Here is a 14377-nt window from a genome sequence, read left to right as displayed (position 1 = left end):
AAGAAGTGTGAAACCATCTAAGACTTCATCTAGAATTGCCCGTAATATTTCACCTTTGTAATTTTTCCTCCTCCTGGAGAGGTATTTATTCAATGGATGGATTAGTCTCTCAAAGAAGCAATCAGGATACATACTTCTTAAAGCTATTGAAACTGGATTAGGCAAAGTCCTAGAGAAATTCTGACAAGGATCCTGGGACTGGTAAGTGAAGAGGTTAGCTGATCTTGCTCTGGTTAATCCCACGCAGGACAAAGAACAAAATATGGCATTCACACAAGCATCAAGGATTTTATGGACTGCTAAAAGATTCACATCTAAAAGATGCATATTTTTTAATGGTTAATTATCTAAACAGACACTCAACTGCAAATTCCATTTAACCTTTGTATTTCCCCTAATCCAAATGTAATATCAACGTACACTTACAAGAGCGTAATCACAAACATGTAAAGAGTAGGATTTTAAACTAAAAGTGAAACTATAGAGAGCAAAATTGAATGGGAAAAAAACTTTCAAACTGTCTAACCAGAAATAAACAACACAGTGATGTAATAATCCATAGAAGAAACTGATTGGGCATTGACACTGACTCCATCATTTGAAATATCAAATATCTGTCAGTTCTTTCAACCTGGCAACAAATTTATGAAACCAAGCAGTGAGTTCCACATCTACATGCTATGTGAATAGTACAGAAAATTTACACTGGTGTTGCATTATTTGATTGTGGGCTAGTGCACGTAATAAATAAGTATAATTTAGACCAGCACTGTCTAATAGAAAATTCTGTGATGATGGAAATGTTTTAAATCTGTGCTGTCCAAAATGATAGCCCCTAGCCCATGTGGCTAGTGAGCGTGTGAAATGTGCCTGGTATGACTAAGGAAACAAATTTTCAATGTGTTTAATTAATTTAAGTTTACATGTGGCTAGTGTCTACTATATTAGATAGTGCAGCTTTATGTCAAGCAGTCTATATCAGTAACTGATAGGTCAAATCCAGTGTTAAGGCAGAAACAACCTTTATTCCCACAACTGCCACCAAAATGGCAGACTTGCGGTTCAGGAGATATGTATACACTATTCCTTTCAGAAGTTTGGTATTGGGATGGAAGGATGGTCTGGGGAACTAAGAGACCTGGATTCACATTCTTCAAGCTGTATTAACTTATGGAATATGAGGTTGAATAAGATCATTCAATGACAACATTATTCCTAATAATCTTCAGAGTTCCTCTATCACTGTTTTTTGTTCCCCACACTCCGGATGATTCACTGACCTCTGTCTTTGGACCCCATGTTGACAACAACCCAGAAAATGCATGCTTCTCAGAAGGGAGAAATGCTCCTTACACAACCCAATCTTTTGCCTTAGTCTGTAAAGTACTTCCCCATTACAAGAATCTCACATAGTTTCTGTAATTTCTCCCCTACTGCGTCCTAGTTTCCATGGACCGAGAAGCTCCTTGGCTGAAGGGGTCTCCTGAAGCGTCGTGCTCTTCTAATTGTGACCTGACATCTGATCTGATGCTTGCACTCACCCTGACTTCACAGATTCTGCTGAGGTCTTCCACATCACTTACCTGACCACATTTTCTCTATCTTCTCTAGTGCCTACAACCAAACCCACATTCTCAGTTTGCTATTGCATAACATGACATGCAAACATGAACCCTGTCTGTAAATGAGGCTCCAAGAGCACAGGACGTGCAGTCAAAAGAGCAGAATTTGGTTGGATCACATAATGCATTATAAAATATATATTTAAAAAATGTGTCTAGAGCAAGAGAGACATCCCTGAGTTTTAATCTCATATCTACTAGGTACCTATGAACAATATATCTGACTTCTAATCTATCCTCAAATATAAAATGGGAATAGTAATTCTCTCAAGATTATACCACTAGATAAAATAATACTTCAAAAGTGCCTAAAATAGTGACCAGCATGGATACTATATAAAATAAATTTGAAACAGAAGAGAAGGAAATGAATTAACAAACAATAAAATAGTGTCAAGAACCCAGGGATAAGGTGATAAAGACCTATAGAAAGATGGTGGTCATGAAAAGAACAAGGTCAATAGATATTTTAAAGGAAGTAAAGGCCTCTAGTGATAGATAAGATAAAGGGGACCGGGAAGAGGAAGAAATCAAAGATAACTTCAAGGTAATAGGGTAGACAATGTTTAGAAAGTTAAGACAGAAATCAGGAAACTGGTATTGAAGGGCAGATTAGAAAGGGAAAACAAGATAATTTTAAATTAGATTCACAGGATTTTGGTTTTTAGATCCAATTAGTCTTTTATATATCTGTATCTGTATCTACATATTTTTAAAGAAACTCAAGCAAAGGATCACAAGTTGTAACAACTTGTTAAAAAAAATCAAAGTACATTAGTGGCACTAATATACTTTATTAGGTTTAAATATCTTTATTCCCATATAAAACAATCAGTTTCTTTCTTTTAAACTGGGATGAAGATGTAAGGTACCCCCCCAAAAAGTTCTTAAGGGCTCTGAGTTGCAGAAAAAGGTTTGGAAATACAGTTTTAGGAAGAAATGGAACAGAGGAAGCAGTTGAAGTTCTGAGAATGGATGAGCTCACAGAATTACCATGTAGACAGAGAGAAAGAAAGGTGGTCAACAGAAATGCTAAACAGATGTCAGTGAATCACAGAGGATTCAGCGTTTTAGTCCAACCTCCTGCCTTTCTCACCTTCAAGGACAATAATAATGATGGTGATGACAATACTGACACTGAACTGCTCTTAAAATTGTCTTCCATCAGATTTCCCAATATGATCTTCCCTTTATGATCTAATTTAATCCTTAGAACACACTGTGAATAACTATTATTATGCCAAATTTTTGACTAAGAATTTAGATGCACAGAAAGGTTTGACCAAGGTCACAAAGTGATATTTAGGCTTTAAGCCGAGGTAAGTATATTCTACAGAAACACAGCTGTGATTCTCATCTAGAGTAGGACACTTTTGAGAGTTACAGAACATTAGAGGCAGACTGGAAATGTCCGGGGCAAACCAGGTTATATGGTCCCCTGGGACATTAACCACTAAGCGATCTGCCTTGAATGTCCTAGAACCATAAATGTTAGTTCTCCTAACTCTTAGTCATTTTCCTGCATTCAATCCATTGAGAATTCTCTACTGTGTATCCTTTCCCCTTTCTTCCTTTCTGCTGACTTCTCTCACTGCAAAGTTTTCTCAGTATCCAAAATCTCTTGAATTCGACCTCATATTCTTGGCTTCTTCTATTCCCAAACAAACATCTTCTGTTTCAAATATTTGTTGCTGTATATTCTCACATCCGTGTCCACAGTCAATACTTATGTTCCTGTCCCACCTTTTTCCTGTTTCCTTACAATGGCTTCTTTCTCTACCCCTGTTCTCCTTTAATTTTCCCTTCATGCTACTGTCAGTCACCTTTATAAAAAACAAACAAACAAACAAACAAACAAAAACAAAGATCCATTTCCCTGATTAAGTTCAGGGTATGGGTGAAGGGGGTCAAAAGGCACAAACTTCCAGTTAGAAAATAAGTAAGTCATGGGGATGTAATGTACAGCATGGTGATTATAGTTAATACACATACTGCGTATTTGAAAGTTGCTAAGAGAGTAGATCTTAGAAGTTCTCTCACACACAAAAAATATTTTCAACTCTGTATGGTGATGGATGTTAACTAGACTTACTGTGGTGATCATTTTGCAATATATACAAATATCAAATCGTTATATTGTACACTTGAAACTAATATAGTGTTATATATCAATTATATCTAGAAAGAAAGAAAGAAAGAAAGAAAGAAAGAAAGAAAGAAAGAGAAAAGAAAGGAAAAGAAGAGAAAAGAAAAGAAGAGAAAAGAAAAGAAAAGAAAAGAAAAGAAAAGAAAAGAAAGAAAAAGAGCTTAACCACAGCTAACTTCCCCATGATTTCAGGATATTTACAGTTTTCTAGCCCCATCTCCCACTCTCTTCTGATGCTTCGGGCAGTCATCATCAATGAGGTCAGTAACCCTCCCATGTAATCTTTGCATGCCCAGGAGCAGAACAGCACTCAGTATGCCAAGGGTCCTCAAATGTTGTTTATTAAATGCTAAACCAACTCAAGGCTTCCTAATTTGCAATAGTCTTCACACAGCACTCAGCACAGCATGCTAGTCAAATAAGAGTTGAATAGAGATTCTCTACATTTATTAATTCAGCAGTGCTGCAGACCTCTTTATGGACATGCCATTGTTAAGGAATACATAGAATAATCTCTGAAAAGAGTGGCAATATGGTTTTTGCCATCTCGAGACTGAGAAAGAAAATCTATACTTCATTTTAGGCCGTAAGTATATCTTGTTACCTAAACAGATAGGTACGTTTTTCTATTGGGTAAAATCTATGAAGTCCGTCTCAAACCAACTATTTTCACAAAAACCTCAAAAAGCTCAAGAAGATAGTCTTGCCTTGTACAAGTGTAAAGAAAGTAATGAGTAATCGCATAGCTGGAGATATTCTATATTTGTTTTCCACACTAATAGGGTTCTCTTTTGGCCAAGGGAGATCCTATTGTTGGGTAAACAAATGGTTCAGGAGGTTTTGACTAAAGAAATGTTTTAAAGTGTTTTCCCTTTTGTTTATGTTGTCACTGCTCAAATGATACTGAGAGATAGAGAGATAGCCCCTAGGAAATGTCTACCCAGGCCTCCCCCACTAAAACCCAATATTTATGGTGGGAATGAGAAATGCTATCTGCCTGCTTAGACAGTAATGTTATGTTATTCTGCCCCACTGTGCAAGAAAGTTCTATGATAATTAGAAAACACTGGACTATCATGCCAAAAATTGACCTCCTGTACAGCAGGAGAGAATAAACAAAGAAGTAACAAACATAAATTAATTAATTAATCAATTAATTCATTAGTGGATTTTTTTTATCTCAGAGTTCTGTGTGACCTATAAACAAAAAAGTAATCAGAAAAACCAATGTCGATATTAATATGCTTTAAATTCTGGAGGGACACGTCAACCCAAATAAATTATCTTTAAACAAAAGAAGTCAACATTATAACCTAACCTGTTTTCATTAGGCTCATAGACAGTATTTGGCTTAGTCATTAAAAACCAGGCTGCAGGAGGGGCATCTGGGTGGCTCTGTTGGTTAAGTCTCCCACTTTGGCTCAGATCAGGTTCTCACAGTTTGTGAGTTCGAGCCCCACATTGGGCTCTGTACTAACAGCTCAGAGCCTGGAGCCTACTTCAATTCTGTCTCTCCCTCTCTCTCTGCCCCTCCCCTGCTCACACTCTGTCTCTGTCTCTCAAAAAAAGAAAGAAAGAAACATTTAAAAAAATTTTAAAAACAAAAACAAAACAAAACAACAACAAAAAAACAGGCTGCAGGGGAAAGACTGCCAACTCGAACCCCGGGCTCTATAACTGACAAGTTATAAGAACTCGACCAAATCACTCTACCTAGTTTGTTCATCTTTAAAAAGCACATAATAATAATGTATACCTCATATGTCATTGTGGACATTTAAAAAATCAATTAGAGCATGGAACAGCGTCAAGGACAATAGCACACTGTCAGTACATGTCAGCTATTATTATATACACAACAGGGTCTGGAGAGCTGTCTAACTTAGTGGGGAATTATATCAAATGCATTTTATTGTGTTAAGCTAAACCACTTATCCCAAAACACATCTGAGTGAATAATAATGAGCTTCTTATCTACCCAAAAGCAAAGGCAAAAAAAAAAAAAAAAAAATGAAAAGTCAGAAAATCACTAACCATTGAGCCAGTAGTGCTCTGAAATGTCAGTTCTGATGTAATGGTGGTCGTGAGTAGGCCCAAGGGACCGCGTGAATGCGGTATCTTTGCCAAGGAAATCAGAAGCTGTTCCAGAGTAGAGGTACTCATCTGAGAGGGAGAAGAGAATACATAGGACTATTAAGCGTACAGCAGCAGATACTGTTTGCAATATACTACATTCAGTGCATGAACAGGAGACATTTACTGCTTAACAGGAGAAGATACACTGTGTCATAAGTATCATGTTCAAATTCTGAAAAATTTGCATGGTCATAGAAAATATAACTCCATGAACTTTGCAAGCTGACGCTAGACTCCTGAATATAAAAATGGCCAAAGACTTCCGAATTAATCATTGCAAGTGCATGAGCTTCACTTATGAATAAGCTCTTCCTTCTTTTCCCTCTCCCCCCAAATAGTTCAAGGATACGTCATAATTAGGAGTTTGTCTTTGTAGCAACACATGCAAAAAAATATTAAAAAGCAAATGCCATAATGAGGAATGGATTGTGTAATTAGTATTTACTTAACCGGCACAACCCCAATGACCACAACTTTTCTGTGCCTAACCTCTGCTGAAAGGAAGCTTTCAGCACTGAAGTCATTCTTTGTAATTATAACATGTTGCATTCCTTGGAGCTAATCACATCTCTAATGGCTCTGATAAACAGGAATCCCTGAAAAGGCAAAGATGTGGCTATTACGGCATACCAAACTTCTTTGTCCTGTTATTTATGTAAAATGCATATCCATGTTTTACCGGAGACTGAGAAGTGGGGGGTGGGGAGGCAGAGGAGAAAGGAGAGGAGAGAAGAAAGAGGTCTGGGGAGGAAGAAGGGAAGGAGAAAGATGGGAAGGAGGGGAGGGAGAAAGAACAGAAAGCAGAGATGGGGGAAAAGGGGGAACAGCAAGGATTGGGGCAGAGAAGCGGAGGGGGTAGGGGTTAGTGTTCCCTAATGCCAGTCAGCATTTGGAGGGGGAGAGAGAAGAATGCTGTCCCTACAGCACAAAATCCTGCCCCTTTGACAGCTAAGCCTCTATTCGAGAAACCTTTGTAGTCAACAATGTTCAGTATACCTAACAGACCAAAATCAAAAAAAAAAAAAAAAAAAGCTAATCTCTACAGAGGATTTAGATTTTTAAACGATTAAATATAAGAAGAACTAAAGACGTTTTATCACTAAAATCCAATTTTCCACAGAAACATTATCTTTAAAATTCTGGCTTCCTATAAGTGGTTGACAGAGTTCCTAAATCCTCTGATTATATCCATCTAAATTATCTTCTAATGAGCTATTTGAGTCAACCAATCTAATAATGACAAGCGTCAATTTTGAAAGGGAAAAATGTAAAACAAAACAAAACACAAAAGAGAGAAATCCAGTTAGGTAAAGTAAATGTAGATACGATACTACTTTCATCTCTTAAAGCACTCCCCTAAAATACACGGTAAATAACAATATTTCATTGCGGGACACGTTTTTAAAAATGGAAGAGCAGAAATACCAACATCAACAAAGACATTATCTGGTACGAGTAAAGGAAACAAACCATTCATTTCAAACATATAACACTGGATATCTGAACATTTTGTCAGGAAAAAAAATGGTATGTTTCAACCTAAAAATTTTATCTGTCTATCCAGGCTTTAAAACTGTCTTCTTTGTATTTAAATCACTTAGGGATTTGTAAGGGGGGGGGGGGTCACCAATGCCTACAATCCATTGTTTTTATTAAGGATCTGTCAGCCCCACTTGACAGATCAGAATCCCAAATCATCTATCTCACTTTCTGAGGATAATGACTGAACATTAGTCATACAATTTTCAAAACACACAAAAACACACACGCTTTCACTTCAAAGGAAGATCACTAGTTCTCACTAGGTGAAAATTAAAATGCCATGGTGCTTCACTCTTATCGTCTATTCAAACATTTGATAGACAAGTTAAATAAAAAGAGAGCAAAGTCATGAACGAAACCGAGACAAAAGGAGTCCTTATAATGGTTAAAATTCAGAGGTCGTGCCGACATTCCTCTGAACAGACTTCAGACCACACGGTACTGCCTTCTTTAAACAGGATAGTCACCTCTCAAGTTGAATTTATGATGTAGACAAAGCAAGAGAAGATTGAATATGTTCGCAAACATTTTGCATTTCCATGAATACAATCAAGTAAGGGTGAAATTGGAAGAAAAAGTCTTACAACATTCTATCATCTGTATTCTATATTATCTGTATTCTACCATTTGTTTTATTAATTTATCCACTCTATCTTATTATTAATCCTTCCACTCAATTCTTCAACATATTTTGTATTTTATCATGTTTAAAGAATTGCTAAATTTAACTTCCAAAGTAAGCCAAACAGGACATAGTGTAGTATAAGAAAATCTGCCATCTAAATACAGAATTATAGAACAAGTAAGTGCGTGTCATTTGCATTAAAAAGAATTCAACCAGAAGTTCATTTAAAAACTGTGCAGAGGGGTGTCTGGGAGGCTCAACTGGTTAAGCGTCTAACTCTTGACTTTGGCTCAGGTCATGATCTCACGGTTCATCCCATGGTTTGTGGGTTCCCAAGCACAGCCCTACTTGGGATTCTCTCACATGCTCTCTTTCTCTCTCTCTCAAAATAAATAAATACACATTTAAAAAAATAATGAAAGTAAATAAAAACTGTGTAGAAATGAAAGATTGCTGGGGCCTCACCTAGGATAAGGATGCTAAATATAGAGACTTGGCACTAAAATACTGTAACCAAATAGCCAGTGAAAGAGTAATCCAAAATAATCTTTAATGCAGCAAGAAACTGTGGGTTAATCTACACATACCTTTTCAGAAAATCACCTAAAAGCAAGAACAGCCTGCCATTGCTCTTACCTGTCATTACCGAAGCAAAAGGCTGCTGAGGATCAAAAGGACATTTCAGTCTGCCAGACTCCAAATTATGTGTGTCTAGTTTGAATATAACTTCCTGTTATGAGAAATATTAACACAAGTGAGATTTTTTAAAACAGCAGAATCAGCAAGAAGATAGGAGATAAGAACTAAACTCTAACTCATTAATTCAACAAAAACTGATTGAATATAGCATGTGCATCAGGCTGTGCTCCTTAACTCTTTAGCAAATATTATTTCTGGCATGGCTCAATTCCCATGGCTTGGTCTGTGTTTGCCCAAAGTAGTAATGATAATACTGAATTAATTTTTCAATCGGAAGTGGTAATGTAATCAATTCACTAAGTCTGGACCGCTCTCATTATCAAAATCACCATCAAGCATACATATTTCTTAAACCTCAAAACAAATTCACTGAGGCTAATAAGCTAATTTCCTCATTTAAGAAATGAATTTATGGGGAGCCCGCCTGGCTCAGTCAGTGAAGCATGCAACTCTTGATCTCAGGATCATGAGTTCAAGCCCCACGTTGGGTGTATAGAGATTACTTTAAAAAAGAAAAAAAAAAGGAAGAAATTAATTTACTATAATAATTATACTTTCATTACTATTGTGGTTTGTTTACTCAAGCATCTGCAACTATACCAAAATAAGCTTGTGACATTTTGTGATTTTAGAGACATAAAAGCATTCTAAGACAGGGAGTACATTTACAGAGCTGTTGATACATGTGGGCCAAAAAAAAAAAAAAAAAAAAAAAAAAACCCTGTTGTAGTATTTTCACTATTATGAAAACACTGTACACATTAAAACCACATAGTTATTTTGGCTGAAATATCTATTTTTATAATAGTGGCCACAGACAGAATGACATTGGCAGACTTTTAATATTCAGGAAAAAACAACATCTTAAGTTGAACTTTCCAAGAAAAATATGAATGTATAATGAATATGGCCCCATGAGTTTGAGTGTTTCATAACAATGACAACACTACCATCCAGCAGAAAGGCTGACTCACCCCACATATGCACTAGTTAGAGAATCTCAGCATTTCAGACATTTTCTCTAGAGGGTGTATCTACCACGTTATATCAGAACACACATGTAATAATATTTAAAACTACTTATCTAGAAAGTAAGCAAGGAAGCAAAAAGGAGGGAGGAAATTGGATTATTTGTTGTGTGATGTCATCATTTCAGATTTGTGTATTTCTTCTAAACGGAACCCATAGTAACTACCACCTAATTAAAAAATAGTGGTAGCAATTTAAATAGCATGATTGTCAAATGCTATTTCATCGTTTTAAGTAAATGCACTTTAATGCGAACAGGAAAAGTCCCGGCTGTTAATAGGTATTAACCATGGGCCAGGAAATTTATGTACATTATCTCACTGAATCCTCACCATAAGCCGAAGGACATAGCTACTTTAAGAGTTCCAGCTTTACCAGTGGAATACTGAGGCTAGAAGGGGTTAAGTATCTTGTTCTGTATCATATAGCTAGTAAGAGGCAAAGAACTCTCAAGGGTGTCCCCAAAATTCATGCTGTTAACTAATTTCATCTAAGAATTTCAAACCCGTGGATTTAAAAACGTGTTGAAATCAACTTGTAGACCCACCATGACCGTGTAATATGATCAAATCCAAGTATGTTTGGTTAGAACAGGCCAGCTAATGACAACCTGTGATAGTGTAGCCTAAGCACGAAAAAAGTCCAGTGAGAACACATTTAGGGCATGCTTCCCAACTGGGAATGGGGCTAGAGATATGTCAGGGAGGAAAAAAAAAACAAAAACAAAAAAATTAAAAAAAAAAAAAACACCTTCAGATAGTGGCTCTTATGTATGTTTAAATTTTTTTTTTTTCAACGTTTATTTATTTTCTTTGGGACAGAGAGAGACAGAGCATGAACGGGGGAGGGGCAGAGAGAGAGGGAGACACAGAATCGGAAACAGGCTCCAGGCTCTGAGCCATCAGCCAGAGCCTGACGCGGGGCTCGAACTCACGGACCGCGAGATCGTGACCTGGCTGAAGTCGGACGCTTAACCGACTGCACCACCCAGGCGCCCCTCTTATGTATGTTTAAATATCATTAAGAGCACATTATTTTCCATAGGTCAAACAGAACTGTAGACCCTAAAGCCTATAATGGGATATTGTAATGGGACAGGAAGTAAACTGAATCCTGGTGTGCCAGAAGATTATAGTAAAAAGGTAAGAAAGAAAAACCAAGAAAACCAGAGAGTGGCACAGTTAATCAAAAGTACTGGATAAACGCTCATAATTGTACAGACTTCTGTTTTTAAGATGTTTCACTTTATTAAATTCTCAAGATAAGTCCATAAAATTGGTATCCGTGAAGGCTTAGTTCAAGGTCTCTCTTATAATCGAGTGAGGAAAGAAAATATCAGGAAAGCAAGTTTCCTTAAGCCAGAGTCAAGGACACCAATAAGAATATCATGTAAAAAAATAATGGTTGATTAAACGGCCTTTCCAAGATAAATGGACTAAATTACATGACGCTAACTTTTGAGACAGCTTCAGTTTTGTAAGACTTGTCCTATTAAATTCCCTAAGCCTAATTAATTAAGCAAAATGTACCTATCTAAGCTGTGCACAGACATATGTTGTTGAAGTAGAGAGATAAGCATGATAGGAAACATTTAATCAACATAGCAACGAGGCAAAGTTATTATTAATACCACCCACAATTAAAGAGATAAGCAGCAGCACAGGGGAGATCCCAGAGCAAAGAACACACTTACAATGTAATTACTCAACAACTATCAGGTATTCTCAGTGTCACGGAATATATATATATACACACATATACACACACATACACACACACACACACACACAGAATAATATATATATTGAATGTGTGTGTATACACACACTATACATACACATACATGCATAAATATATTGCAGACATTATTTTCACATGAAGTTTAAACATACACTTTTAAAATCCTAGCCTTTTTGCCTTTCTGTGTTCCTACTGCCTAATATGACTGAGTACTAAGTTACTGGAAGGAAGCAAGTACTTGGCCAAAAGCATTTTCTCATTTTCTCCTCAAAATAACTCTGTGAGATAGTTTCTATTATTATCATTATCTTTTTCCTAAATAAACAGAAGCTTGGAAATTTTATGCAGGGTGGATAAGACTATGGAGCTGGTAAATGGCTGAAGCCATAATTCAAACCCTGGCTCCCCATGCGCTAACTATTAGCTGTTAACAACTGCCCTGCCTTCTGTCCTGAACCAGGATCCAAACGCCCAGTTGGTATGACCTGCATTTGTCAGATTCAGAATGTACAAAACCAACTTACCATTTCCCTCCCAAAGTTATTACTATTCTCACCTCAATAAGTAATACCACTCTCCGATTCACTGCCAAAGACAGAAATCTGGCATTCATTTGAGGCTTTTTTTTTTCCTCTTTCTTCTCATTGCTGGTTCCTCTTTCCAGCCACTTTAGGAGCAACTTTACCTAATAATCTAAGAGGCTTCTAAATTCGTTCTGGAAGGACAAGGAATTCCTGGGACTCACAATTCATTTAAAAAGTTAACCATCTTCAAGCAGCATCATCGTGCAATTACCTGTACTCCTGACCAATGGAAAACACACAAGATTCCATATCCCTGCTCACTCATAATTCTTGCGTTCACAGAACTTATAAATCTGACTGCCCCGGGGCTGCTTGACAGTCCCAAGCTAAGTAATTAGCTCCATCTAAATTCCCTTTCAGCACTTGTGACTTTTAGGAGTTAAAGAACACTATTTGCACCCCTCAGCAAGTTGTGAGTTTGGCCTTTAGCCTCAAGCCTCAAAACACATCCAAGCTGTGGGGCTATCTCATATAATTACACCCTATGCTATGAGCTACTGTTATATATTACCCTTCATCAAAGCTAGGCAAGAGAACATTACACCAGCAACAAAGAATGATGGATTCAAGTTGCCAAGTCTCCTAGTGGTTCAGAGATTTAACTATGAAAGTTGCTTTATTTTCAAACGGTTGAGAATGGGCTGGTTAGACAAGTTGGTTAGAGAGGAAAATTAATCCAGCCACAGCTGTGGGTTTGATCTCTGCATGAATCAGTTAAATCAATGTAAAGAAACTTGTTCCATACGCCTAGACTTTGCTTTCAAACACACAGCCAATTATCCTGCAAATATGTGTGGTTATTCACAAGTAGTATATACACAAACATAAGGATGACAGTACAACCCATCAAACCCATAGAAAGAAGCAATTTAGAGTATGTATTCTGAATCTCAGGTGGGCATGCTTGCTCTGGAGACAGACTGCTTTGGTCCAATTCCTTGCAGGACCACTTATTAGCTGGGAGATTTCACGCGTGTTATTTAATTCCACTGAGACTCCATTTTTACTAACTTGTAAGTTGGGAGTTACAAAGGTATTAACTTCAATTAAGAGCGTCGTGCAATTTCAAAGAAACCATCCATGTACCGTGCCTGGCACAGTCCATGACCCAAAGAAGGTGCTTTAATGTATTAGTTATTAATTAAGTTACTGAAATCTGCATGCTTCTCATTTATTAAAATGCTCACTGATAGCTGGAATATATTATTCCTAATTTAGTACAACCTTTATTTCTACTATGTCAATTTGATCCGGCAGAAATCATGAGTTCAGTGTGCTAATGACTACCTATACAATTTTAAGACAATAATTAAAATCCTCTGTGCTTAGTGTGCACCATTGTAACCATACGTAACAGGTCCAAATTTGCCAAATGGGGAAAATGAAATTATTTATAAGATACAATTCCACTGCAAAGCCTTATGGGACGTGGATTTTTACTAACAGCAACATACTATATAGATCTAATTATAACGGAAACTCAAGAGAAAATAACAACATACATAGAGCCCACAGAAAACAAGCACTTTCAACATTATGTCCTTTTAATTTTAATCTTCTCATTAAAAAAACTTCTAATAAAAATGTTATTAGGTAGATAAAGTGTATAATCAAAATGGCAATCCATCAGATGGTTGGGAACATGAGTTCTTATAAACTGTATGATTCAAATTTTATATTCAAATCTGACTGCTTCATGTCAAAGACATTAAGTAACATTATGACAACTAACTGTTTTCATTCTATTTCATTATATTACCTCCTTGTAGACTCCAAGATCAATATAACCACATATTGGATGAAATGCTCCAGTTCCACACACATAAATGTGAGTTTTGTTGTAGGGCTGAAGTACACGGATGAAATTTGCACATTCTGTCTATTGGACACACAAAAAAATAAAAGCATTAGCACACAAAGATTGATTCATACCACCTGCTTTCCAAGTAGATAAATTATCAAGAATAGCAGCAAAAATGAAAAAAAAAAAAGATTTATGAGAAGTCTTTAAACATCTGATTTAGCAAAGGAGGCAAAACATATTAGAAACTGCCTTAAACGAGCGACTGAAGCTGTCTGAAGTTTTACAGGTTTTGAACTAATCAGGGTCTTAGAACATACATCTCTATAGGTATTCAAGGGGCCCAGAGAATGTATATAAACAGAATGAGATATCCACACGTTGCTTCATGAATCACCTAGAGAACAAAACCTGTCACATTCTGATGTTCCCACATTGTCTACTGCTTACAAC

At 36.7% G+C, this 14377-nt stretch overlaps 1 protein-coding gene across 3 annotated transcripts in view; it reads right to left on the bottom strand.

The window, feature by feature from the left end:
* SEMA3D (semaphorin 3D) overlaps window positions 1–14377 on the bottom strand; it is a 198770-nt gene that overhangs the window by 64466 nt on the left and 119927 nt on the right. For all 3 annotated transcript variants that reach the window (XM_086696799.1, XM_086696800.1, XM_086696798.1), the window contains 3 exons: window positions 13883–14002; window positions 8708–8801; window positions 5803–5931 (listed from right to left, as the gene is read on the bottom strand). In XM_086696799.1, coding sequence (XP_086552925.1) covers window positions 5803–5931; window positions 8708–8801; window positions 13883–14002 — 343 coding nt within the window. The remainder of the gene's footprint in view (window positions 1–5802; window positions 5932–8707; window positions 8802–13882; window positions 14003–14377) is intronic.

Source organism: Puma concolor, chromosome A2 (genome assembly GCF_028749965.1).
Source record: "Puma concolor isolate L17-30 chromosome A2, mPumCon1.1.hap2, whole genome shotgun sequence".
NCBI lineage: Eukaryota > Metazoa > Chordata > Mammalia > Carnivora > Felidae > Puma > Puma concolor.
Note: the sequence above shows the minus strand (reverse complement) of the source record. Positions and strands in the feature narration are given on the sequence as shown.